A 27343-nucleotide genomic window follows, 5' to 3' on the forward strand; every position below is an offset into this window, starting at 1 on the left:
TTTGTCTGACACCATTGGGCTTCTGCCGGAGTGATTCATTTCACACCTCTTTTCTAGGTTAGTGTCTTTGCGTGTCTTGGAAGATGGTTCATAGGTGTCGTTCTGTGGGGCTCTTTGCTTGCATATGGAGCTCCGTGAAAGGGAGACCCAGATGGCTTCCAGAAGCTAGATCGTCCCTGCATACCTGCCTCTCTCTATGAATCCTTTTCTTTCTGACCCCAGAGATTTTCTGTTTCACTTTCCTTTTTAAATAACATCTGACTTTGGGTTCAGAATGTCTCTTGCCCCTTTTTTCTTTGCTATATTTGAAAATGCGCGCACCGGTATCGTGCATTTGAAAAGAAAACTCAACAGGCAACAAACATTCAAGAAACTCAAAGAACAATGAGTGTCCCATGTGACCAATTCTGTGTTGGATTCTGGGGAACACAATGATGAATATAAGTTGGTATCTGTTCCCGAGGAGTCGATGGTCAAGAGGAAGAACAGGCACGGACAGGGGAAATGACACCCTGACATTACAAGCATGATGGGTCATCATTCACTCACCAGTGGGGGCTGTCCTGGTGGCCGCCGGGCCGATACAGTGGGAGTTTGAAAGTCGAGGTTCACTGCTTATCTATATTTTTTCTTCCTCATTATCTATTCACCAGACGACAAGAACACAGAGATATGCAAGTTAACTTGCCTGAGTTTCAGAAGTGCCAGGAAGTTTCTCTATTCTGCACCTCCCCTTTCTTTAGTGCATCCCACCCTGAGCTCCCAGGAGCCCTGGCTCCTGCCTTGTTCTCTCAAACACAGCAGCGCTTTCCTGCCTTGCCCACCGCTTCAGCTCGGGCCAAGATGTGCGTGTCTCCTTAGCATGCACAGGTTTGCCCCTCCTTCTCCATAGCTGTCTCGTCTGTCCCAGAACCTCCTTTCTCCTCTTCTTCGTTCCACGCTGGGACTATTTCCACCCATTCCCAGAATAGCGTCTTTGTCCCATACTCTTGTTCCCGGCGGTGGGCAGTCCCACACTGGTAGTCAGCCTCAGCCGTGCATGCAGATCTGAGCAGAGGTGTTTAAGTTCTCTTGTAAAGCCAGGGCCCAGGAGTGCTCTCACAAAGAAGGTTTGGACGAATCTCTGGAGGTGGGAGCCAGGGACGATGCTCAGGAGCCGCTGACCTGGGCTTTGGGGTATGGCTAGCAGAGCAGGGAAGGTGTTCTAAATACAGAGAAGGAACAAAACAGGGTTTGGAAGGACATGGTGTGTCGCATCATTGCTTTTGCGCTCTCTTCTCTGCCTTGAGCTTAAATGGTGACCAGTTGTCCTAATGCCCTACTTTTCTTCTCTTTGACTCTCCAAAACCTTCTCCCCAGGCCTGGTGACCTTCTCCTCCTGAAACACCTTCCTAGAAGCAATGGTTCAAAGACCATTAAAGATTGGGAGTTTATAATGCTCCCACAGGGAAAGGCATCTAAAATATACTCAGTTAAAAGAATTAGATGGCATCCCTGGCTGGTTGGCTAAGCAGTAGACCATCGACCTGGTGTGTAGAAGTCCTGGGTTAGATTCTAGTCAGGGCACACAGGAGAAGTGACCATCTGCTTTTCAGGCCCTCTCCTTTTTCTCTCTCTCTCTTTCTTTCTCTCTCTCTCCTCCCTCAGCCATGGCTCGGTTTGAACAGATTGGCCCTGGGTTCTGAGGATGGCTCCATGGCCTTACCTCAGGTGCTAAAATAGCTTGGTTGCCAAGCAATGGAGCAGCAGCCTCAGATGGGCAGAGCATGGCCCAATAGGGGGTTTGCTAGGTGGATCCTGGTTGGGGTGAATGAGGGAGTCTATCTCTGCCTCCCTGTCTCTCACTTAATTAAGAAAAAAAAGCGCCTATCTTAGACACAAAACTGGTACATGAACCACAGGATAAAAGCAGTAAGCACTGGGCTTCTCTTTTTTCCAGGCTGGAAGACATTTGTGTCTCCTACAGGACAATATGCACATCACTGTTGGGTAGAATCATTTGCTTTGCTTTTAGTTTTCTAAAAGTTCACATCTACCCTGACAGAGTTGTGAATATCCTCCTAGTCCATAGTAAGTAGATCGTCGGGCCAAGGTGCGCACCCCAGAGAATGAGACAGTCCCAGGCAGCCAGCAGGACACCTTCCTACACTACAGTCAGAGCACCCACAGTAAACCCTCTGCTCCATTTCCAAATCTGGGGCAGTTATTCCAACACTGGGAAAGGTGGCCTCAGGAGTTTCCACATAGTAGGTTTGCTCTCTTTTTATTCTTCGTCAATAGCAACAGTGGACACTTAGTGAGTGTCCTTAATGTGCGTACAAAGTGGCTGTCACCAGGGAGCTAAGGCTTAGCCCCACCTGTTGGGACTGCTGGGCACTTCAAGGAAGTGTTACAAAGAGGAGCCTCACAGACAATAGATGTCATTAAAGTTCTGGGAAGAGAAAAATATATTCTGGTGGGGAAGGGCAAGAAGGCTTCTTGCCTGTGGGTTTAGCTAACCTGGTTTTCCCTTTGTCTGGCACGTGGTGTCTGTCTGCCTGTCTGTGGGCGTGGGTGTCAGTTTCCTTTGCATGCTCTGCAGAGCTGGGAGTCGGGGCTCTTCAGCGATTCATTCCTCTCCCCTCCCTCCCTCCCTGTGTCTGTCATTACTGCCGGCGTTCCACCTGTCGGTGTTGGGAGCTGCATCGTAGTGGAGCTCCAAAGCCCGCTCCGTAACCGTGTGCTGTGCCCCCTACAGTGCAGGATCAAGTGCATCGGCGCTCCTGCGCAGAGACAAAATCAGGGCAGGGGAGGAAGGGAGAGAGGACAAGCGGGGAGGCAAGTAAGTTCATGCACGGTTGCCTGGAGATGGGTGGACAGATGTGGAGTGAGCTAAGATGGACAGACTAGAGGAGACATATGTCACAACCTTGGCTAGTTTGGGTCTGTAATTATCTGCGCTCCAACCAACCTGTTATTAAAGGCAGTTAACCATGCCAACGGAAGGCCTGAGGCAGCCAAATCAGTCAAAGGCCTGACTGTTGACAGCAACATTAAACCTGGGTAAAGCTTTGGATACTAAGCCAAGGGAAGGCTAGAATGGAGAAATAAGGATACTTATTCTCTTGTTTTTTTATTTAACCCCCAGAAAGAGGAACATATTACCTTCGGGAGAAGTCTGTTGAGAGCTTTTTTTATGTAGTCACGTGGAAGCAGGCCCTAGACAGAGCAGTAGGAAATTAGCTTTTTTTCCCCGCCTGTGGCTGATATAAATTGCATTTGCCCTAGGCATGTGGCTATTTGAAAGACTGGTCAACATTCTAATGCAAGTGTACCACCCATGGCCAGCGTCATCCAATAGAAATATCATCTGAGCCACACGTGTAATTTTCCATTTTCTAGTTGTCACGTAAAAAAAAAGTTTGGTCCTGGCCAGTTAGCTCAGTGGTAGAGTGTCAGCCCAGCGTGTGGATGTACTGGGTTTGATTTCCAGTCCAGGGACCCAGGAGAAGTTGCCATCTGCTTCTCCACCCCTCCCTCTCCTTTCTCTCTCTTCTCTCTCTCTCTCTCCCCCATCCTGTAGCTATGGCTTGATTGGCTCAAGTGAGTTGGCCCTGGGTGCTGAGGATGACTTAGTGACCTTGCCTCAGGTGCTAAAAATAGCTTGGTTGCTAAGCAATGGAACAACACACCAGATGAGCAGAGCAGAGCCCCATAGGGGGCTTGCCAGGTAGATCCTGGTCAGAGTGCCTGCAGGAGTCTGTCTCTCTGCCTCCACTGCTCTCAATTTAAAAAAAAAAGTCTAAAACCAAACAGGTGAAATTAATTTTAATAACATGTTTTCTTTAACTCAATTTATCAAAAATATTATCATTTCAACATATAAGACCAATTGCGTGAAGTGCAATAAGCCAGGCTTAGTGCCAGAGGAAGAAGCAATCCATACTGCCTGGGGAAGAGTGAGGGAAGGCTTCATGGAGGAGGTGACACTGACTGGGTCGTGTGCTCAACGCTGACAGCCCCCTCATCCCCGAGAAAGGAGATGGTCACGAGTTACTACAGGTAGAAGTCTCTCTAGAAGGAGGGTTGAAAGGTCTCCCCGAAAGTGTGTCCCCTTCACAACTTCGTCCCTTGCAGCTGCAAAATGTCATTTGTGCCACCCTAGTAGGCCACCCTAGTAGGCAGCAGGATAGGCATTTATCTCCACCGAGTCTCCTAGGGCTTCCATGCAATTGACAGACTGAGGGGCTTAAAACAACAGGAATTTGTTGTGAATGCCAGAAAGTCCTAAATGAAGGTGTCGACAAAGCCACGTTCCCTCTAAGGGCTCTGGGGAGGGTCCTTCCTGGCCTCCGTCAGCTCCTGGTGCCTTCAGGTCCTTGTTGATTGTGGCAGCATCACTTTGATCTCTGCCTCGCTCGACATGTGGCCTTCTTCCCTGTGCCTCCACGTGCCAAGCCTCCCTCTCTTTTCTCTTCTAAGGACCCCAGTCAGTGGATTCTAGGATGATCTCATCTTGAGATCCTTAACTTAATGACATCTGCAAGGGCTCTATTTCAAAATAAGGTTATATCCACAGATACCAAGGGTTAGGATTTAAACATACCTTTGTGGGGTCCACCATTCAACCTGTTACACTTATTTACATACAAGGAAATTGGGGACCTTGTCTTTTCTAAGATTGTGTGGCTGCTTAGCAACAGAGTTGGGCCCGGGACACAGGCCTTCTGTGTCTGGTCCAGCGCCATGTCCGCTACTCTGAGCACATCTGGTCCCTCAAGGGCAACATTGTGGGCGATGCTCCCTTTTGTGGCCTCCTGTGCAGCATGTGGGCACGCGATGCCCCTGCCTTGGGCCTGTGCAGCCCTCCTTCTCCCCTTCTCAGGTCCGCATAGGCTTTCCACTTGACCCACCCGGGCTTCCTGCTGACTCCTTCCAATGGCATCTAACGTGTGTCTGTGACCCTCCCCTGTCCCACTGGGGCACTTGAGCACAAGCTGGAGCTGGAGGCCTCGAGTCCTAACAACTTGGACACAGAATTGCAGCTCCTCAGATGAACTGGTGCTGTTTGGGCAACTGGGCCTTCGGGCGCTTGCGTCATACCCATGGGCAGCCAGACACCTGGTGTCCACACCAAGCCAGGCGAGGGCAGCACCACTGATCACATGTCCCTACGCAAGAGGAGGGACCTCACCACCCTGGATGCCCTTCCCCAAGTCCAGAGACAAGGTCATGATCTGTACATACAGCTTGCCTTGACCTTCCCTGACGTTGACCATGGGACCCGTTTCCCCGGCTATAGAAGGAGGAACACCCCTCCCTGTCTATCTGGCCGGCCAAGGATCAGGTGCACTAATTTATACGAAAGTGCTTTAATACAGGTGTGAGGGTTAATTGTACTGTCATCCTCTCGCTTTCCCTGCGTCCCACCCACAAAACCCGAACATGGACCCCAGAGAAACGACTCCTTCATGAGGGTGTGTGCTCACTCCTCAGATCTTTTGGGACCCGCCCTCTTTGAGTCTGGGGACTGTCCCGAAGGTTGGGACCCATGGGACAAAGGCAGCAGGGCTTCTTCTCCCCCTGCCATGGAAACCTCTGGGTCTTTCTGGCGTGGGGACTGGGTATTCCGGTGTCATGAGGCGGCTGTGACAGGCTCTACAGATAATTTCCATTTTAGTGCCTGTGGCAGGGCATCGAAATGTGTCTGTTGCGTTCAATCCTCATTAGAATGGGAGCCCGTCGCCACTGGGTACAGAGGAGGTGCGCTGCACTATTTATTGTTTTTTATCTGTTTTCCTAAAAACCAGGCTGTTCAAGTTCAAATGGCAGATAAAATTGCCACCCACCTCTCTCCGCCCTGTCATTTTCCAGTTCACATCTGTTCACTGCACATTGTATGTTGAATGTCACATTACCAGAGTGTCAGAAGCCCCGAGCAGTACCCTTGGAAATATGATTTGTCTGGCTCCCTGGCAGCTTGTAGGGTTGGTGATTTCTGCTGTTTCCTTCCTCCTGGGCTCTGGTTCTTATCTTTCTGCGTTCTGGCCTCTTCTCTATCTCTTGTCCCATGAAGCCCCTGCCTGGAGCTATTGGGGCATTCCTGACCCCCTCCATTCATTACCTTGTCCCCTTCTATCCTGACCAGCCTTCTAGTCCTCTCTCCTGGATGGTCCTGGAGTTGGATATGAAAATGAGAGCTTCATCCACCACTCACGTATCTTAATGACTTCTAACAGAACGGTTCAACCCCATGTCACTTGGAGATCTGAGTGTATTAAGATTATTTGTCATTGCACAGACATTTCTACCTTTTTACTCTACGTGTATGTTGGGCCAAAAGGACCGTGTTTTCGTAACTTTGATTAACTCCTAGAAGAACGGAGATGAGTTGAAATGTATGCTGTATGCTAAAATTTCCGTTTAATAAAATCCATCACATTCTAATTAGGATGAGAGAGAAGCAGTCGGTGTGGGCAGGCCTGGCAATAGTTTTGTTTTCTAAGACTGGACCTTCAAATGTCATTTGTTGAGATGAAAATCCTGTAATGAACTTGACCTGACTCAAATTCTGAAGTTGAAGTGGGATTTTGCTGCAATTGATGCATTTCCAGAATTCACACCCTCCCCCTAGGCTGCCTGAACTATAGAGATAAATAGAGTTGATAGCCAGTTTCTCCATAACGAATTAGCAAAGGAAATGATGTACACTAAGTGGAGATGGGACAAGGAGAAACCGTGATTCTATCACCTCCGTTCTTGGGTTTCTAAGCCAGAGATTGCAAACTATGGCCCACAGGCCAGATCCAGGCAGGCCCGTTTGTTTACGTGTTGTCTACAGCACCTCCATTGTACAATGACGGAGTTGAGGGGCAGTGAATGGCAACAGAGAATATAGATTGCAAAGCCTAAAATAGTTACTGTCTGGCCCTTTACAGAAAATGTTGACTGACCCTCACTCTGAACTATTGGGCACTTCCTTGGCAGTGGTGGTCCCCAAAATGCTTAACTTGAAAGATTTGAATGGCTTCCCTGCTCGATGTCTGAACCAACCAAATAAAACCCAAAACAAACCGAAACCAAAGAAACAGTGCCCCATAGTCTGGAGAACACAAAAATAATATAGAGTGTGGTGTTGCAGAATCAGAGGATTGTGCTCACTAAAATTATTCTTGGTAGGTTGTTTAACACCAGATCATCTACCATCCTCTGCTCATTCCCCCTTGGGATGACAGCAATGGCCGTAGCAATAGTCCCCACATTTCTTGAATGCTTCCAATATACATACATGGACTATCTTACCTATATTCAAACAACACCTGAAAGATGGGTGGTGGTAAGGACCCATTTTACCATTGAGGACACTGTGCACAACAAAGAGGGTGAGTCGCTTTACTGTGTTGCACACTTGGAAGCCTCTGAGCTGGTGAGAATCAGTCTGATGCCCTAACCTGCATCGTAACCCGCCACTCACAGGAGGAGCACCATCTTTTTTAGCGTTCGTTGAAATGGGATTTTATCTGGATTGCACAGAAGCATAGAATGTTAGTACTGAAACACTTCGGTCCTCATTAGTAGCAATGAACATGGATAGGATGCTTTCAAGTTGAAGGAGACATGCACATGGACTCTCTTACTTGATGCTCACATCAACCCGTGAAGAAGTAGGTGGGTCTGCTTTTCAGAAGAGGGCTGGAGGACCAGAGAGGTCCAGTAAGAGTCAGGGCTGGGTCCTGCCCCTGAGTTTTCTGACTATGAGGTTCATTATGTTTCTGGAAGGCCACAGGAGCCAAAGATCTGTTGATTTGACTTGTTCCAAGATCACCCAGCCTCCTGTCAGCCGCAGCAGGGCTATAACAGGATTGCAAATACAGCCGACCCTCTGTATCCGTGGGTTCTGCATCTTCAGATTCAGCCAGTTTCACATGGGAAATATTCTGGAAGAAATGTTACACTGTTGCCGATGTGTAGTGTGTGGTTGGACCTACAGAAGTTGTGTTTGTAGTGAACATGTACAGACTTCTTTGGGGCATTATTCTCAAAATAATATAGTATAGCGACTATTTACGTAGCATTTTCATTGTATTAAATATTGTAAGTAATCTAGCAATGGTTTAAAGTATACGGGAGGACGTACATAGGTTATATGATGCTATGCCATTTTATACAAGGGACTTGAGTATCCTCAGATTGGGTGGATGGACCTCTGCATGGGGTCCTGGACCCAATCCCCTGTAGATGCTCAGGGACAACCGTATGGTGATCCAGGAGTCTCTGGGCAAGACAGGGAAGCCAAGAAAGAAAGCCTGGCACCTTTCCAGGGGAGCATGGCGTGTGAGGTCGCCAGTAGTTTCTAGTGACAGCTGTGTGTCCATTTATTCCACATTTATTGACTATGATGTGCCAAGCATTGTATTCAAGCAGCAGTTTCCAAACTGGATGGCTTGTTGAAACAGAGACTGCTGGGCTTCACCTCTGGAGTTTCCATTCAGTAGGTCTGGGATGGGGCCCAAGAATTTGCATTTCAAACAAGTTCTCAGTTTGGCCAGGCTGCTGCCAGGGACCATACTTACAGAGCCACTGAGTTTGAGGCTGGAGACAGAGCAGATAAACCAGAGACGGTTGTGTCTCCTGCCCCCAGCAGAGCTTACATATGCAAGTGGATGGATGGATGGATGGATGGATGGATGGATGGATGGATGGATGATGGGTGGGTGGGTGGATGGACGGATGGATGGATGGATGGATGAATGAGTCTCACTGGGGAGAGGGGCACAGCAGAAAGCCACCATCGCAGAGTAGTGTGGGAAGAGCTCTAGCAGAGGTCAGTCTGGGAGGTGCCAAGAGCAGAGGAAAGAAGCCAGCTCTGGCTAGCTGGGTATGGAAGGCTTTGCAAAGGAGGTAGCCCTGGGTGGCTCTGAAGGTCCAGAAGGCTTTATCCAGGGAGCAGGGAGGGTATTTTTAACACTAAAGAAACAGCAGGTGAAGGCCCAGGCACAGGAGAGTGGAGGCTGGAGAGCCCATGACAAGTTGAGGGGCTCTCCCCATTGAATCGTATTAGTAGCACGAAAGATACGTTTGTGGGCAAAAGATGGGTGGGGGATGGTGAGAGGCTGGAGAAGGCTATGGGGCCAGGGCACAAAGGGCCTTGCCCAGCACATGGGGAAGCCGGGACTTCCTTCTAAAGGCAGTGCGAGCAACTGCAGGATTTTAAGTATGGAATAGCGACAAGGTGAGATGTACACTGGGGCCAATGCGGAGACTCTCAAGCTGGCATCAGCCTGCACGTATCACCACCATGAGCAATGGTGAAGGGCCAATGAGAGACACAGGACAAAGCCACTGCAGATGTCTGGCAAGAAGAGATGAGGCCAAGTTTCCTCCCTGCATTTTATTTGGAACCTGCACCAAAACCATTTTAGGCCATTAAAAAAAAAAAAAGTTGTATGATAGCTATTGAGTCTCTCCAGAAGGAAGATGGAAGTTTGTTCTGATTCCATTTTGCTATGTGACCTTGAATGAGTTACTTACCCTCTCTGTGCTGCCGTTTCCTCCTTGGTGAAATGAGGGTGATAGTGGGTTGTTGGCGGGGGAGGGGGGTGTTAAACAGGATGGTGTAGGTAAAATGGCTGCAGGTGCACCATCCATGCTCTGCACAGGGTCAGTATTCTTATGAGTTTATTTTAGTTTTCTGTTTTCCTAAGAGGGATGATGAGGCTGGTATTTCTGTGTCATCTCGAATCTCTGTAATTAGCCTGTTTTCTTCAAGAAACAGAACAACAAGAGTCTCTTCTGTACACAAATGTAAGTGCTTGTCCTCACTGACTGTCTTTGTCTTCTTTTTTTTTTTTAGAAGTAATTTCATGGCTCATGCACTTGAGATTCCATCAGGAAAGCAGGGCCTCTCTATCTGCCGGATGATCGCCCCTGCTGGGTGTTCATTGGCAAATCACTGTTCTGTTAATTAACACAATGGTGGGACTGAAGCTTTCAACTCCTTTCAAGCCCACCCTTTCTTCTCGCTTGGGGTTTGAGCTGTGTTCTCTCTCTTCTTTTGAGCCCCGGGGACACGTGTGCCTCAGTGCCACCACTTTGTCCTTACTCCATCCTGGGCCTAGCAACCTGAAGGACACCAAGGAAGGACATGGGGCAGGCACCTCCTCCACACTTGCCTGTCTTGCACATGCTGGGTGCTGCTTCCTTCCCACCCCAACATCCTCTACTTTCTGGAAAATTTCCCAATTTCTCCCAGATGTAGAAGGGGCATAACATTCTATTCCGGGCGCTTTGCTTTGGCGTGGCACGCCTTCGTGGCCTTCCGCACAGTGCCTGGGTCTGTGTAATGAGCCTTTGTCTGTGCCATGGCGTACAGCCCCTAGTCACGCTGCTTTGCTAATGCAGATGCGACAAATTCTACCTGGCAGCATCCCCTTAACAGATGCCTCCCCAAGTCAGGTCTCTGATTCCTTGTGCCATTGCTCCTACTCCTTCTCTTGAGATCATGTACTTGGGCATTTTTTTCCCCAAGAAACTAAAGATAGTAATGGTTTATAATAATCCTGCCCCCCCCCCCATGGGTGTGGGACCAGTCACCATAACAGGCTTGAAAGGTGAGGCGACTTGTAAGTCCTCTGCAGGGCCAGGTCCTGGTGCTGACCTCCTCACGTCTTTTCTGACGCAAGCTCTGAAAAGCGAGGAGGGCTATGTCGTGCAACGTCTTGTAGATATTACTGAGACCATCATATTGAAAACACGCCACCATGGCCACCGAACTGTACCCTTACAGTGGTTAAGATGGTAAATTGTGTGTTAGGTATATTGTGCCACAATGACCTGACACAGGCTACAAAGTGAATGCAAACATGTTAAGTGAGGATAAGCCAGACACAAAAGGACATGTACCAAACGATCCCGCATATGGGGGTTCCTCCTTATCCACGGTTTCACTTTCTGTGGTTCCAGTTACTCACGGTCAGCTGTGGTCTGAAAAGATTAAGCAGAAAATTCCAGAAATAAATGAATCATAAGTTTTAAATTGTGTGCGGTCCAGTGTAGCATGAAGAAGCATCTTGCTGTTCCGTTCTGTCCCGCCTGGGAAGTGAATCAGCCCTTTGTCCAGTGTGTCCATGGTGTATAAGCTCCCCACCTGTCAGTCACTTAGTAGCCACCTAGGTTATCGGATTGACGGTCACGATGTCCCGGTGCTTGTGTTCAGATAACCCTTATTTTGCTTAATAATGGCCCCAAAGACATTCACATAACTTTGGGTTTGTTTGGGTTTTTTTTTGCAGTGTGTTAACTGTTTTGTTGTTAGTTATTGTTGTTAATCTCTGACTGTCCCCAATTTATAAATTAAACTTTATCACAGATATGTATGTACAGGAAAAAAAACATATGCCATTTAGAGTTCAGTGCTATCTGCAATTTCAGGCCATCTACTGAGGATCTTACAACGTAACCCCTGTGGATGAGGGGGCTACTATATGTGAGTTTCCCAGATTGTCAAGTTCATCGAGACAGGAAGTCGAAGGTGGTTACCATGGACCTGTGGGGAAGGAATGGGGAGTTAGTTCAGCCTGAGAAAAGGAAAAAATGCAGGTGATGGATGGTGGTGACAGTTGCACAACAATGTGAATGTCCTTAATTCCACTGTACAACTAAAAATGGTTAAGATGGCAAATTTAATGTTATGTATAAATTTGGGATGGACCACCGTGAAAAACATGTTCACAGCATAAAATGAACCTTTGGGGGGAAAGCAAAATTACAAAAAGTAACTTTTCTGAAAGGTCTCATTCATCGATTCAAAGTCATTCTCTTACCTTTAGGTTGTAAAATTGGTAACTTGGGTTGTTCACAAAATGATCGTGTTGGATGTATTCAGTTTAAAAGCAGAACTCGGACAATGCACCCATTCATTTAGGGCATTTACGGAGCTCAAGTGGGAGGCACCATGTTTGGCACTGAGTAAAACAATCGATACAAACTCACTAATTTAATTTAAAATGGTCGACATTTTTCTTACAAATAGCTTGGCAAGCCACTGAGCTTAAGGAGTCTAACATCTCTCGGCTCTCCTGGGTTTTACTGGTGAGTCTCTTGCAGGTTGTCAGGAAGAGGCAGGCCCAGGTTGTCTTAGGTGATGAGAGCTTTTGCTGCAAAGACTCATGGGAGTGGAATTATGGAAGGCAGCATGCACTTAGCTACCCAGTGTCCCTGGGTCCCAAGGCTGAGCCTGGACTTTATGGGAACAGTGACTCAGCATTGTTTGGATGCCAGGCTGAGCTTGAGTTACTTGCCCTTTCTATATGCCCCTCACATTTCTACATCCCCCCAAGAGGGTCTGATTGGATCAGCTTTTTTTTCAGTAAAAGGTGACCCCATTGGGCAAGGTGTCCCTCTGAGTTGTCTCCAAAGCAAAAGGTCATCGTAACGATTAAACAAGTTAATCAATGCAAAGTCCTTAGAACAAGGCTTTATTCAGCACATGGGAAGTGCCAGATAAATGCATCATTATGAAGCGAGGCACTGAGTCAGACCTGAAGGATGAGGGCGGGGCGGGGGGGGGTGCAGGGACCAGGTATAAAATCTGACCTAGGTTTGATGCTCTGCGCCAGCCTCATCCAAATGTGAATTGTCCAACCACCTGCTGTACATGAGACTGGGGCTTGAACACCAGGCAAAGGCAGAGGCAGCCGGATCATCGCCTACATTATTGCTCTTGAATCTTGTCCCCCAAGAGATTTGCAGTGGCATGAATGGGTTGACAACAAAATTCATGCTGTTTATTGACAAAAGAAAATTTTCACTTGACTTAATGCATTTAGAGCCTGGGAAAAAAATGTTTGATGTTATTTTATCTAAGCCATTTACTAAGGCGTATTTAGAGAGATTCAGAGAGGAAATGGAAAGAAATTGCTTTGCCAACACCGGAGTCCAGTTCCCCCAAATCGCTCACCTTCGTGGAGAACCTAATACGTGTCATGCGTGATCCTCTTCTAACCCTCACATTTTAGAGAGGCATTGTTAGTGACTCCATTTTTCCAAGGCTTCGAGATGACCAAAGTCACATGGCTGACAAAAGCCACTGCAGGAACCCAGGCAGTTGAACTCCAGGCTCTTCTGGTTCTCAAGATTCATCAAGTTTTTTACATTAAAAAGCATCACTGCCCTAGCCGGATAGCCCCTTTGGTTAGAGCATCATCTCGATACACCAAGGTTACAGGTTCGATTCACTGGTCAGGGCACATACAGAAACAGATCAATGTTTCTGTCTCTGTCTATCTCTCTCCCTTCCTCTCTCTCTAAAAATCAATCAATCAATAATTTTTAAAAAACACATTAAAAGCATCACTGTGATTGGTGGACTCCTGCTCTTCTTTAGATCTGTGGAAGAAAGCTCAGCTTCGTAACGTCACAAGGACCATAGAGGATAGTCACCCACTGCTGTGACGTTGTGGGCTTTCATGTTCATATATTGTCAGTGGGTCCATCAAGAATATTTCTGGAACACTTTGCGTGTGGCAGGCTTGGTGCCCAGTTCAAAGCAATTTTCTGCCACTCCGTCCTTCCTCTCTGACATTCAGGATTTTACAACTGACACACTCTGCAGGGCACGTGTTCGCCCCTATGCTTGCTTGTCTCTAGTAAACCAGTTTCACAGCACCGCGTTTCTCCTGCCCCGCTCACGGGTGTCCGTCAACCTGTGGTCATTCTGAACCATACAGGGGCTTCTTCTGCTCTGATTCTTGGAAAGGGGGCCTCCTGAAAGGTTGCCTCATGCTGAAATGGCACAATCGTCTTGAGAATTTAAAGAACAAAATCAATAAAATAGAGACTTTTACTAGTGTGCATTGTCCATCAGAGACATAGATAATATAGGGAGGGGGGAAAGAAATCCATTCTGTTCTTTTACAGGAACCTGCTTCCTATTCTCTGGCATTCTCGGGGCATCTTGTCTAGAAGTAAAACCATAGAGATACTGAGCACGCAGCTGCTCACATATTTGGTTCACGGCTGTTGATGAGGAAGGCTGCTTTGTGATTGGGCTTTGGAAACCCAGGGTCCCCACAAAGGGACAACTTCTGAGTAGGGAACATTGAAAAGAGCCGCTTGAACTTCCTCTATCCCCATCCGCTTCATCTAAGCTCGGTGACATTGTTTGTTTCTGTGTTTGTTTTTAAATCACGCTTTGAATATTTTCCTCTTTGATTGTAACTGCAACACAGGCTTATTGTTGAGAGTTTGGAAAAAACACAGTAAAGGATAAAGAAGAATATAAAAATCACCCATAATCCTTTTCCCCCACAATTAACCTTTTGGTATGTTTTCTTTTGGTCTTTTTTATTTTTTCTTGCTTGTTATTATCATGAGCATTTGTAATAATAATTATTATTACATATTTGAGAGCACACAGAATATAATTTTAAATCTTGCTGTTTTCAATATCATTTAATTTCTTCAAAAACATTTTATGGTAGCATAATGGCCCATAATGAGAGTATATTATAATTTATTTAACTATTTTTCCAATTATTGGAATAGTTTAGGCTGCTTTCAGTTTTCACTATGGGTTTTTTTTTAATGTCTGTAATACATTTCTTATGTAGAAGGCTATTTTTGGTCAGCTTATAGCATTTGGAAATGAATACTTCACCGGAGAGTTTTGCAAATGACTTTTATTTCTCAAACTAATTTGCTATACAGAAATATGATAATTTTGACACAGAAAGCTAGTGCCTACTTTTTATCACTGTCTATGCTCACACCCTCAGAAATACACCAAGCTGCTATCAATTTTATGTTTCTGTACCGGTAATGGTATCTCCTTAACATAGACGTTATTTAACTTGGACAGTTGAGTGATCCCTGCAGAGTGCTAAAAGTTGGGTAGATTATATGTATGTGTTGTTATTTATTTTGGTTTTTTTTTTTTTGCCACAAATCAAGTTAAATTGGTCAGGAACATGTCAGAAGGGGAACGGATCTTCCGCGTGAGCATTAGGAAGACTTTTAGCAGTGGGGGCTGGAGTGGGGGGTGAGAGTGGGTCTGACATGGATGGGGAAGACCTAGAGACACACAGAAATGGAGCCGGTGCCTCTGTCCAGTGTCAGCTTAAGTCCGAGACTAGAGGAGTGGAGAGCGTGCTTGGAGCAGGGACAGCCACCCAGGTGGCCGCAGCACAGAGGACATAAAAGAGAAGAGAGATCATGTTGATGATGAGGGTCACACACGGAGGGCTGGGAACAAGGCTGTTGGTATGATCTTTCCTCTGACAGGCGGTGGGTAGCCATTCAGGGTGTTGGCCACAGAGGTGAGTGAGTGTTTTTCTCTAGAAGAGTTTATTTGGCAGCAGAGTGTGGAGTAGGTCAGGGCAGAGAAATCCGGAAGGAAGGACTCTGAGGCATGGGTCAGCGAGAGGGAACCACACTATATCTGGGTTCCTACTGAATCCTCTCATTGTATCGCTTCTACTGAGAGACGGGGAGATTGAGGTTTGCTGAAGGTCTTGTGGTCAGAAAGTTACGGAGCAGGTAGGCTGCTAACCCTGATACCAAAGCTTGGGCTCATTGGCTACCCTGCAGTGGTCAGCAAACTATTTGGCAACAGAACCAAATATCAACAGTACAATGATTGAAATTTCTTTTGAGAGCCAAAATTTTTAAACGTAAACTATATAGGTAGGTACATTCCTTATTGAGGTAGCACCCAATGTGGTATTTTGTGGAAGAGCCATACTCAAGGGGCCAAAGAGCCGCATGTGGCTCGCAAGCCACAGTTTGCCGACCAGGGCCCTAGGGTGAAGTTGGGCTGGCCAAGTCAAGGCAGAGGCTGTGGGGATGGAGAAGAGGGAACACGTGCATTAATTTCCATGGAGGCAGAATCTGGTGGACTTGGCAGCTAGCGAGACATAAAGGGGCAAGAAAGGAGGGGGATTCCAAATGCCACTGAAGTTCAGGGGAAAGGCGGTCATGAGAATGGTGATGCTGTTGGCTTCAAGAGAGGGGGCGCTTAGAGAGTGAGGGTGAGGAACTGGGTTTTAGAGGTTCAGAATTCGAGGCCCAAGCCTTGTTGACATGTTCAGAAAGCCATGAGACGTATGGACCAGGAGCTGAGGAGAAAGGTAGGTCTACACTGTTGATCTAGAGATAACAGACATCAGATTAGTGGAAATTCGGCTCTGATTTATGGAGGTTGCAAAGATACTTTAAAAAAATTATTTTATTGATTTAACTGAAAGGGGGAAGGGAGAGAGAGAGAGAGAGACAGGAACATCAAGCCATTCCTGGATGTGCCCTGACCAAGGATGGGACCAGCAACCTCTGCACTTTGGGACGATTCTCTAACTAACTGAGCTATCCGGCTGTGGTGCAAAGATACTTCAGTGCAGCCAAAGCACAATTTAAAATTTTACATTTTAAATAAATTTAAATTCTCACCTTTCAATAGAGAACACTCTCTTTGAATTCTTTGTGGGAGTCATAAGCTCCCAGAGGCAGAAAGAGCCAGGTGTCAGCCTCTTTCAGCTCCAAAACTTTGAGTCTTCTTGTCCTGTGTCCTCTGGTGTTGACCTTCTGAACAGGCAGGAGAATGCATTCCTTGTTTTTTATTTGTTTATTTGTTTCTTTTGTTTTTTTTTGAGAGAGGGGAAAGGAGAGAGAGAGAGAGAGAGAGAGAGAGAGAGAGAAGCATCAACTTGTTGTTCTATTTTAGTTGAACACCCATTGATTGCTTCTTTTATGTGCCTTGACTTGGGGTAGAAGTGGAGACCTCAGGCTGAAGCCGGCAACCTTGGCGCTCTGGTCAGTGCTCTGTCCGCTGCGTCACCACCAGCCAGGTGTGTTCCTTGTTTTTAACCTCATCAAGAACATTGAGATGGCTCTGCCAGGAGAGTCCATTCTACTCACAGACCCATGAGGTCCAGCCCAGGGCGCAGGAATGTTCCCCCCGCTCCTGCATCTAAATCCTACAAGCACGGTAGGCTCTGACTCCTGTTCCTTTTTCCAGTGACAAGGGCAGTGTCCCCAGAAGGAAGAAATGACCCATGAGAGTGAGAATTGTTCTCTGCTGCTGGCTGGGAGGGCACAGGAAGTGTGAAGACCTGAGGAGCTAGTGTCAGATATACAACTTGGCTCCTGTCCCATCAGAAGTCATTTGAGGTGTAGAAAAGCCTGGGTGTCTGCACAGAAATATCTTGCCTTCAATATTTTATCCATCACACTTAAAAAAAAATCCACACTCTATTTTTCCCCCACTAACTCAAATGAAAATCAAACACATCAGTTTCTTTGGGAGAACTGAAAAAAAAATGTTTTTATCCAATGTTTTTCATTTTCTTCTAACTTTTCACACATCTGCTGTTGACCCAGGCCTCGATAATGAGAATCTTGCTGGAACAGGCTTTGCTAGGCGGCCACAGACCAAAGACAACATCGAGGGCAGAGGGAGAGAGGGGCACACATGGGGCCAGAAGGGGTGGCAATGCTTGTCTCTTCCAGAACCTGGCAGGGACACATAACAAGCATTTACTTAACAAAAGACCCAACAGCCAAACACTGCCAAAATTCACAAGTGACTGAGGACACGCAAAGCGTGAAAAGTGCTTCCAGTCACCTGAGACACTTCGAGCACAGAGAACAAACTGTACAGAGTGGAAAACATTTGAGAACATAAAAGGGAAGCCATTAGGCAGCACTGTTCGGCAGAACAAATAGAGAAGGCTATCTCCTCAACTGGCTCTTGGTGCACTGTGTACTGTCAGCAGTGCCCGGAGCTTACGTGATGGATACACATCAGCTCCTTTCTCCCTTGCTAACTGATCTGCAGGGAGGTGCTCTGTGGGCTCCTCCTCCATCATGTACCTACTGAATGGATGAGAGCCATTCCTTCATTCTGTGGAGACTCAGAGCCCTTACTCTTACTAGACGCGAGAAGACATAATGCCCCCTGGGTTCTCCAAGGGATGGAATGACTGACCACATGAGAGATGGCAGATGGCCCAAGGCTTTATGGATGTATGACTGTCTTCAGGGAAAGGCCGGTGTCCTACATACCTGGCTGATAAATGGAGCTCTGTAGATGATGAACAGGTGAATGAGGCCATGAATGAATGAATGCACTAAGTGAGAGGTCTGGCCCATGAGTCTGCTATGTGGTGGGCACTCCTACGGAATGGGTGATTGTGGGGGGGACGACTCGAGAGGTTTCAGAAAGGACGTCTGTCATGTGGAATCTGGGATATTCCTGAGTTTGGGTGTGAGTCTGACCTTTCAGTGTGGATAAAATTCCGAGTATGTGCGAGGGCGTTGTCTCTGGTATCATCACATTCATCCTCTCTGCTAATTCTCTTCCGCATAGAAATAGATTTCAGTCTTATCTATGCAAAACAAACAAACAAAAAACCAAGAAAGAATACTTTTCTTTCTTTTATGTTTCACCCTATATAACCCATTTCCCTCCTCTTCTCTACGATCAGTCAACTTGAAAGCCTAGTATTCAAAGTGGCTTTAACTCCTTACCTCTAATGCATTGCTTCCGAATTAACAGAGTTGACTTCCACTAATGGAGCCTTTTCAACATCATGAGGGACTTCCTTGTTGTGTATCTAGAAAGATTCAATGCGAGAAGAGACCCTGTTCCCTGTTGCTAGCACAACGCCTGGCACACAGCTGGCACTCAGCAAGTCTCTGCTGGATGTTTTGTGACGGTATGTCTCATTTCATCCCAGCCGCATCTGTTGTCATTGACATCCTTGCTTTGTTTCACTCCCATGGTGCCCCTTAGGCTAGATTTTGCCCTACTCATTCCAGCCATCCACTCTCTTCTCTCTCTTTTCTCAACCCTTAAATATCAACATGAACTGGACCACACAGCCAGCGCCATAATGGACATCTTTAATAAGATGTCTCTTAGGCACTTAAACTTAACTGAACACCCTCCCTTTTGCAAGACTTGTCCTTGTCCTTCCTCGCATGCCCCCTCCACAGTTTCCTTTCCGTTGTTTTCTTATGCAATTTCTGCTGTTGGCTTAGGAGTGTGGCCGCAGGGACAAGGGGTCGTTCTAGTAATTTTTTTTTTTTTTTTTTTTTGGTTTGGGACTCTACCTCTCAGTTCTGCCCCCCCCCTTTCTCCTTTTTTGTCTCTAGGCTCTCGCTTTAGCTGCTGACCTAGCTTTCATCAGGCGAGTAGACATTTTGCAATTTGACTTCCATTGTTTTGACAATGGGAGCGATTTGTATATGGCGGCATCCTGTAATATCCCTGTTTATGGCAGCTCTCTGATCGGAGGTAGGGTTGAGGAGGAGGAAGCATCAAGCCCATCCTCTGGCCCAGAAATAATATTTATTTTAACTGTAACTACCTGTGATCTTTTCCTGATGGAGGGGCGGAGCAGAGACATCTGGGGGTTCATAATCTGTGGGAGTCTCCTATGTGCTCACTAAACTTCATGGGGGGAGCCCTCACATTGCATGGCTCCATGCAACCTGGCCTCGGGACCTATGTTGATGTGTGGTATTTGATAGAAAAACGATAATGAATTTCTAAACGATGAGTCATGCTGGCTTTTAAAAAATTCTTTCATTTGGAGCATAGGGAAATTGTCTTCAAGTCACCATGACATTTGGGTCACAGAAGTGGGTTGAACCGGGTAGGAACATCCTCAGCCTGCATTAGTCCATGGTGCATGTCGTTTTAGTAACTGTTACAGCGTGGGATGGTGATCTCATTTAGCAAAACACCTGCTTGTGTCAATGACATGCAAACAAAATAAAGCAGACATGGACACAGCCCTGAGCAAGGACACATTTATTGGAGGGAGGGAATCACAAACAGTTGCAATAAGAGATGTGGAAAGTGCTGGAGGAGTGATATTGACCAAGGCCCAGGGGTCCCCAAACGTTTTACACAGGGGGCCAGTTCACTGTCCCTCAGACCATTGGAGGGCCGCCACATACAGTGCTCCTCTCATTGACCATCATTGAAAGAGGTGCCCCTTCCAGAAGTGCAGCGGGGGGGTGGGGGGAGGACGGATAAATGGCCTCAGAGGGCTGCATGTGGCCCACAGGCCGTAGTTTGGGGACGCCTGGACCAAGCGCTATGGGAGCCCCTGGTCACCAGTGTGTGCTAACGTACCAGGAAGGCTCCCAGACATTTCCTTTTCAAGGAGATTTTTATGGATGCTGAGAAGCTCACCAGGTGGAGCATGTGGGCAGCCATGTTGGCAGAGAGCACAGCGCCATTAAGGAGACAGAGGGGAAACGTGGCAGGTCTTTCAGGGAAGAGTAGTCTGTTATGATGAGAACCTGGGCAGTGGGGCTTGGAGAAAGATGGAGCAGAAGACCTTTGTGGGATCAAAGTGCCAAGTCAAGCATTTTTCTCATGGAAATGTAAGAAGAATTTGTTTGCACATAAAAATACTTTCTTGAATAGAACTGCATTACAATGCTGATCCAATTTACACCCTAGAAGAAAGCTACAGGTGAAACCTCCTGTTAGCTCTTTCTCTGTTTTGGTTTTAATTAGCCAGATTGCTGAAGCCCTCCCAGCAGAGCTGCCATCTTGTGTGTGTCTCTTCCTGCTAGATCAGTGTAGTTCTCACTGCGAGAGTCCAGGGTTCAAGTAGCCTCTATGGCCACCTCCGCTATTAGCTGCTGTAGCCTCCAGCTGTTTTGGTCCTCCAAGGCAAAGATGCATGAATACTTGGGGGTGAATGCATCTCAGTGTTAATAAACAGAAAAATAGAGCCTTCACCTTGACCTGTAAGGCACAGAGATTCCAGAAGGCTGCTCCCTCTGGTCACCAAAGTCTTAATTAGGGGCTGACCCCAACATGTTCCTCAGCTCCTGTGTGTTCCTCTATAGCAAATGCAAAGGTGTGGTACATGAAAAAAAAAGAGAGAGAGAACCAATTTAAGTAACTTCCATTTCTATTTATACTTATGTAGCTCAAGCATTGGGTCAGGTACTATTTTAGGCAGTTAAACATATTAACTTATTTAATCTTCTTTAAAATGCCCTTTGAAGTAAGTGCTGCCATAACCTCCATGCACAGGTACAGAAACTGAACCAACTTGCCCAATTTCCCCACACAGCCATGGATTTGAACTGGGGCAGCCCAGTTCCAAGAATCTGAGCTTCCGTCCCCATCTGGTGGGTTTCTCTGTGGTTACCCGGAATCCAGCTGCCCGCTACCTTCAGAGGTGGCGGCTGTGCAGAAGGCCACCCCCAGGGACTGGCTTGTTTTTCGAATGTATGCCTAGCTCCCAGAGCAGCTGACCCCTTTCCACCGGCCGTCATGCAGGAGGGAGAGCATCCTGCCAACGGGCCTCACCCAGAGCTGCCCCATGTGGCCAGGAAGGGAGGATGACCGTGGCCTTGCTGGTCACTCCACACTCTTGACGCCAGCGCCATTGGGACAGCATCCCCCTCTCTATCTTCCGTCTTCACCATCACAGAAGGTCTAACCCAGACTTAACCTCACCGTTGCTGTTCCTTAATCCAGTCATCACCACCACCACCACCACCACCATCATCATCATCATTTGTGTCTGTACAAGGTCTTGAAAGAGCAAACAGAAAGACATTCAGAGCACATACACATTTTTCTTCTCTACGTGGTGTTTATTTATTAAATGCATACACCTCGGTTTCCCTTGTAGAGCTACAAGCAGTACCTTTCCATTTGAATGTGAATATGAGTGGTAAACTTCAAAGTCAACATCTTTCCGTGTGGGGGGACGGCTTTTTCTGCTTCCTCGTGCAGGCAGTGGTTCTGTTCTCTCCTCCTCCCCCCTCCCTCACTACCGACCCTCTTCCCACCCGCTCCTTCCACAGCCTGGCCTGAACTACATTCTTTGCCTCAAAAGTGTAGAGAGCACCTCTCTTACTTCAAAAATTAGCATGTTAAGCGTTAGGGTGGCGGGATGCAGATAATAGACTGCAACCCAATGAGAATCATAAGAAGGCTTTTCTTTATCTCGGCCTCAGCCCACAGAGTTCGCCTTTTATTCTGTTTGGGGTTTTTTTTCCCCCCCACGGGGATTAGTCTTAGGCCAACCCTACACAATATTTTATTCAAGGCTTCAAGTTTTCTTTTCTTTCTTTCTCCTTTAATTCTAAAAAAAAAAAAAAGCTAGAAGAGACAGGAAAAGAAATATAAATGATGTAAGTTCCTGGATGCAAAGTTCTGCTATGGGCTCAGTGAGCTGACACAAAGACTCGAAAAGGCAGGGTTTCTGGTTATTTGGTTTTTGGGGTTTTTTTACTTTTAAAGAGACAACATTGACACAAAGGGTAACCCAGGTGGGCAGGAGTAGGCGTCCGCATATATGGGATATTCAACAGACAGAGTAGCCCCAGGGACTTACCCAGGTGCCAACAAAAAGCATTCAAGATTTTAAGACCATGAAAATAGTATCTGATGCCTTTCAACTCATGTATGAGCAGTGGTCTCAGTTTGGTGTGTGAAGGTAAATCTGACTTCATCTTTCTTTTATTTCTTTATCTTCCCTTTCCTTCATTTCCTCATTGATTATGTTTATCCTGCTGTACTGTGTGCAAAGGTTTGCAAGCCTCCTTTAACCTTTTGGGGGAGGGGACAGGATAGGGCTATTCGTCCATGAATTAGAAATGATTTTATAATATAAATCTCAGCGATTTGGGTTGTTATGTTAAGGTGTTATTTTTGTTCCCTACCTGGTTCTTTTCAATAGAATCCTGTTCTTATTTCATGGAGGCAAAGTACATTTCTTCTTCCATCTCTCTGGGCACATCAACATTGTTTAAAGGATTGTTTCTTCTCCCTGCGTAGAGTTTCCTCACACTCTTTTTCTCCCTGGCCACAGGCTTTTCTCAGACCCCGGGGGTGCTGGGTGGTCTGGCTGGGGTGCTGAAGAGGTGCCTGGAAGCACTGCGCGGGTAGGTGGGCTTCTGACGGGGCATCCCCAGGAGCAGTGGGTGATGGTCTTCCCTCTGGCCCTGGTCACCCCCAGTAGAGCCTCTCCCAGAGGTCAGCTTCTGGGAGACGACTAAGCCGGGCTGGGGTCTCAAGAGGAAGCATTCAACATGGCCACTCATCGCTGTCTGTGCTAGACTCCTCCCACCCCCACCCCAGGCCTAAGTACTCACACTCTACCCTCAGGACAGGGGAGCTGGCGGTGGTGATGGGATCTGGTTCCTTTTCATCTCAAACCACTTCCACCAAACCCTTGTTTTCTGTCCGTTCAGAGGAACCTGCTGGGGCCAGTACAGGAGCCCCCTGGGGATCAGGCAGGTTGGTTTTCAGTTTTCCTGCCCAGCGGGGGCTCTGACACCTGCCAAGTCAGTCACACTATCCCTCGGCTTTCATGTGGTTGTCCTTGTCTCCGTTCCTGTTTTTTCCACCCTTATAAATTTCTATCTTAATAAACATCTCTTACCTCGGGAGGAAGCGAGGCTACATTCCCCTGTTCTGCTGTCATGATAACTCAGCAGTTGTTAGTTACATGATGAATTTCATTCTCGCATGCAATTGAGAGTGTGGATTATCTAAATTCCTTTGGCCCTTGCTTTTCTTATCTGTAAAATAGGAAGATTTCTTGTCCTACCTCCCTTCCAAGTGGTTGCTGACGCTGCTCTGAGTTACCATGGTTTCAGGATAAAATAAACAGCTCGGGCTCACTACAGAGTCTGTTGCGGTGGCGAAGGAAGAAGGGACTGAGGCTGATTGGTGGCAGTGGAGAACACGTCGTGGGCAGGTGGAGGAGCCAGGATGATCATGAGCAGCTGAATTCCCAGGGGTGTCAGCCCAGCGGGCAGGCATGGGACTTCCAAATGCCACGCCGGTGTGGATGGCTGAGCTGCAGCACGGAGCGTGCTCAGGAAGCGTGGCGCATGTTGAGCGCTGCGAGCAGGTGGCGTTCGCCACCAAGTTACCTCTGCCACAGTTGGAGACATGAGCAATCGGTACTGTGGGCAGGAGAATCAGGCGTCCTTGGAAGTTTGCATAAACGCCTATAATGAGTACTACTGCCACCCGGCTGGGGCACATGCTCCTGGGCCGAGGGAGGACCACGCAGAACTCGGTAAAGCAGGAAACTGCACAGTGGGTGGCTTTCTGCCACTGTGACAGTAAAGGTCCCATCCTGCTCCCTGTCCAGGCCCCCTCCTCGTGGGAAAAGCTCAGGTGTTGTATCCTCCTTTGTCTCCCTCCCCCAACCCCCACTTCCCAACCAGTTTCTTTCTTGGCTGATCTTTACTGTCAAGGCAAGGATGTGGACCAGACCCCTCTACTGAGTGGAGAGGACTGAAAGATCTCAAGGCAGAGTGAGCCAGGGTCTTCCGTGGCTCCTGATGGGGGCGGCCGGAGTGAGAGAGGACCAGAGAGGATAGGATGCCCTCATGAGGTGTGCGTATCCCACAGTGTTCCCCACAGAAACGTGGTGGGCGTTTGTTTCCCAAGGGTGAGGAGAGATCTCTGTGCTTGCACGCAGTGTGAATGTAGTTCGCCACCAGGGTTCTCTGGCAATGTCCCCAGGGGTAGCGGCCCAGGCGATGGCTTCGCCCCTGTTTGGAACCTGTTGGAGGGACTGGAGCTGGCAGGTGGGCCTGATGTAGGTGGACAGACTGCACATAACAGAAGGGGGTTCTGGGGTTGGATGGAAGGAGTCCATGACAGGTGGGCGGGGTGTCACACAGGAGCAAGTGAGAAGGCTGGGGTCCAGGGGAGGAGTGTGAGGCTGGGGTGTGCGGTTGCACTGGAGGGCAGCGGGCGGCCAGGAAAAGGCAGAGCCGATGGAGGGGCTGCGTGAGGCTCACTAAGATGGGACAGCAGCTCTGCCCTCTTCCTGCCACTAAAAATACTTTCTTTCCAGACAGCCTCCTCCTCCGGGCACCCACGCCGGGCGTTGTCTGCGGGCCAGTGAGATGTGGTGCTGAGAACTGCCTGACCCAGAAAGCTAGGCTGACCTGGGGGGTGGGGGCTGAGAGGGTCTGCTCCGGGACGCTCCATTCGAGAGCAGGAAGTCTGGCTCCCCACCCTGCAACCCCACATACAGGGAAAGCTGAGCCCTGGGAGCTGGCTTGCAGGAGAAGGGACCAGAGGTGGCAGGCAGCACCCTCTTCACGGGTGACCTACCTCCTGGAGAGACCAGCAAACCTCGGAGGGAAGGGAGGGGCTCTTGGCAGGTGGAGCCGACTGCCCAGACCCCACGTGGCTCACAGGTGAATGATGCTGAGGTTAGGACCCGGGTGCCACACAGATCTGGGTTGGATTCCCTTGATCTCTCCCACTCACTGGATGTATGGCGTGAAGCAAGTTGCTTCATCTTTAAATAGGGATAAAACAGTACCTGGCTCAGAAGGTAGTCACAGATGCTGGAAGGACAGGCTGTGCCTGGCACAGAGGGGGCGTGCCAGAAACTCCCTCTATGATGGTGGTGGTCCCTCCCTTGACGATGCAGTGCCCTCTGAGGCTCTCTCCTCTACGAAGGAATCGCTGTGCAAAACCTGTCTGCCAAAGGCAGGCTCCTCCCTGACCCGTGCAGTGCCCCACCTGTCCCCTCTGCCTGGGGCCAGGGTGCACCCCGACCCTGAGTGCCAGGCTCTGACGCTGTCTCTTGCCCCCCTGCTTCCCCGCAGACCTGCGCAGGATGACGGCTGGCTTCATGGGCATGGCGGTGGCCATCATCCTCTTCGGCTGGATCATCGGCGTGCTGGGCTGCTGCTGGGACCGAGGCCTCATGCAGTATGTGGCGGGGCTTCTCTTCCTCATGGGAGGTAAGGCCACAGGCATCGGGGTGGGTTGGGGGGGGGGGTTGCCTGGTGACCAGGATCCTGAGAGAATGGCTAAGTGCACAGCAGGTGAAAGCCACAGCTCCAGTTGGACTTTATCCATTCATTCATTCATTCATTCATCAAAGGCTTTTAAAACATTCTTTTTCACCACTTGCCATGGCACTAGCTTCTGGGGATGCAGAGGGTAATAAGAGTAATACGTCATTGTCCTTACCCTCAGAGGCCTGACTGCCTGGTGTGAGAGAGACCGACCGTGCCGCTATGGCTATGGCGTTGAGGGAGGCATCAGACACAGAGCAAGCATGAACCCAGGAGGCCCTCGGGCATTTTATACACACCCTGATACACACTCTGGACTTCAGGGTGGGAAGCCAGTGCCGTCTGGGCAGATTCCCTTTGTAAAAGCCTCACTCTTGGTTTATGAATCCTAAATGCTGGCTGCCCTTGTTTCTAAGTGAGGCACTCCAAAGGTGGCAGTTCAGGACCAGATCTGCTCTCGTGCCCCTCTGTCTCCCTGCCCCTCTGTTTCCACCCCGGCCGTGGGACCCATCGGTCCTTATAAAAGGATTACAGATGTGGAGGGCTGTGTAGCTAGGCAGGAGCAGGTCTCAGTCGTGGGCAGGAAATGTTCATCCACAATCTCCATGCGCCTCTCTTCTCCCTGAAGAGCTCCGATGGGCTCTTTGGTCTCCAGGTGTGAGTCCCAGATCAAAGCGCAGCTAACCATGGGGCGTGCCCGTCACAGTCTGCTCCCCGGGAGAGCGGGTGGATGACTGCGCAGAGTTAGGGAGAGGGGAGTTGGGCTTGGACAGAGGGAATTAGAAATATTTATGGAAAGAAAGGAAAGTGAGTTCTACCCACGGAAACAGATGTCTAAGACTTCAAGCACCACCTGCGTCTGCCTAGCTCAGGTCCCTGCTGTGTGAACAGCCTGGCTCTGGGATTCCGAGCAGAGAAGGGAGGGAAGAGCAGGTCACCTGGGGTAAGGAGGTGGTGGTCCCTCTAGTTGTGCGCAGGTCTCTGGGGGCTGGTGAGCAAAGGGTTGGGAAAGGAGGAGACGGCAAATCTCATCCTGGGGCCTGGCCGTTGGGTCCCAGGCCAGCGGTCACAGCCCGGGCAGTGGAGGGAGGGCAGTGCCCACACCCCTCCTTCTAGGGTCCCACAAGCCCAGCCCTGCTGACCTTCCCCACCCCTCAGCCTCCTTAAACAAGGGGTAAACCCGGTTTCCCAACTCTGTTTTAGTAGCAGCTGAGTCCTCTTGGTTTTCACGTTTTGTCAAAATCTTGCATGGACCCCGACATATAAAAAAATAAACCACGTACAAGGGCTCTGTTTGTAGTGAGCATTCTCGCTAAGACTCTTTCGGTTTTGCAAAGACAGGCTCCAGGAGCTCGGGGCTTTTCTAAGGTCTCCCCCGGCGTCTGAGAAGGCTGAGCACACAGGCCCCGGGCTGAACAGGGACCCTGAGCAGGAACCTGGGGCGGGAGCTCCGGAGCAGACGCTTTCATCTCTTCCCCTCCAGCTCCCCGCACACGTCTCCCCTCCCCCCACCTTCCGGGCCAGGCACGTGGCTCACAGCTGCCCAGGTGCT

General features: G+C 48.5%; 1 protein-coding gene across 1 annotated transcript in view; it reads left to right on the forward strand.

The window, feature by feature from the left end:
* The window catches only part of TMEM178B (transmembrane protein 178B), a 320171-nt gene that overhangs the window by 263399 nt on the left and 29429 nt on the right, over positions 1 to 27343 (forward strand). The window contains exon 3 of the mRNA XM_066262467.1: positions 25597 to 25734. Coding sequence (XP_066118564.1) covers positions 25597 to 25734 — 138 coding nt within the window. The remainder of the gene's footprint in view (positions 1 to 25596; positions 25735 to 27343) is intronic.

This window comes from Saccopteryx bilineata, chromosome 2 (assembly GCF_036850765.1).
Source record: "Saccopteryx bilineata isolate mSacBil1 chromosome 2, mSacBil1_pri_phased_curated, whole genome shotgun sequence".
NCBI classification, from domain to species: Eukaryota; Metazoa; Chordata; class Mammalia; order Chiroptera; family Emballonuridae; genus Saccopteryx; species Saccopteryx bilineata.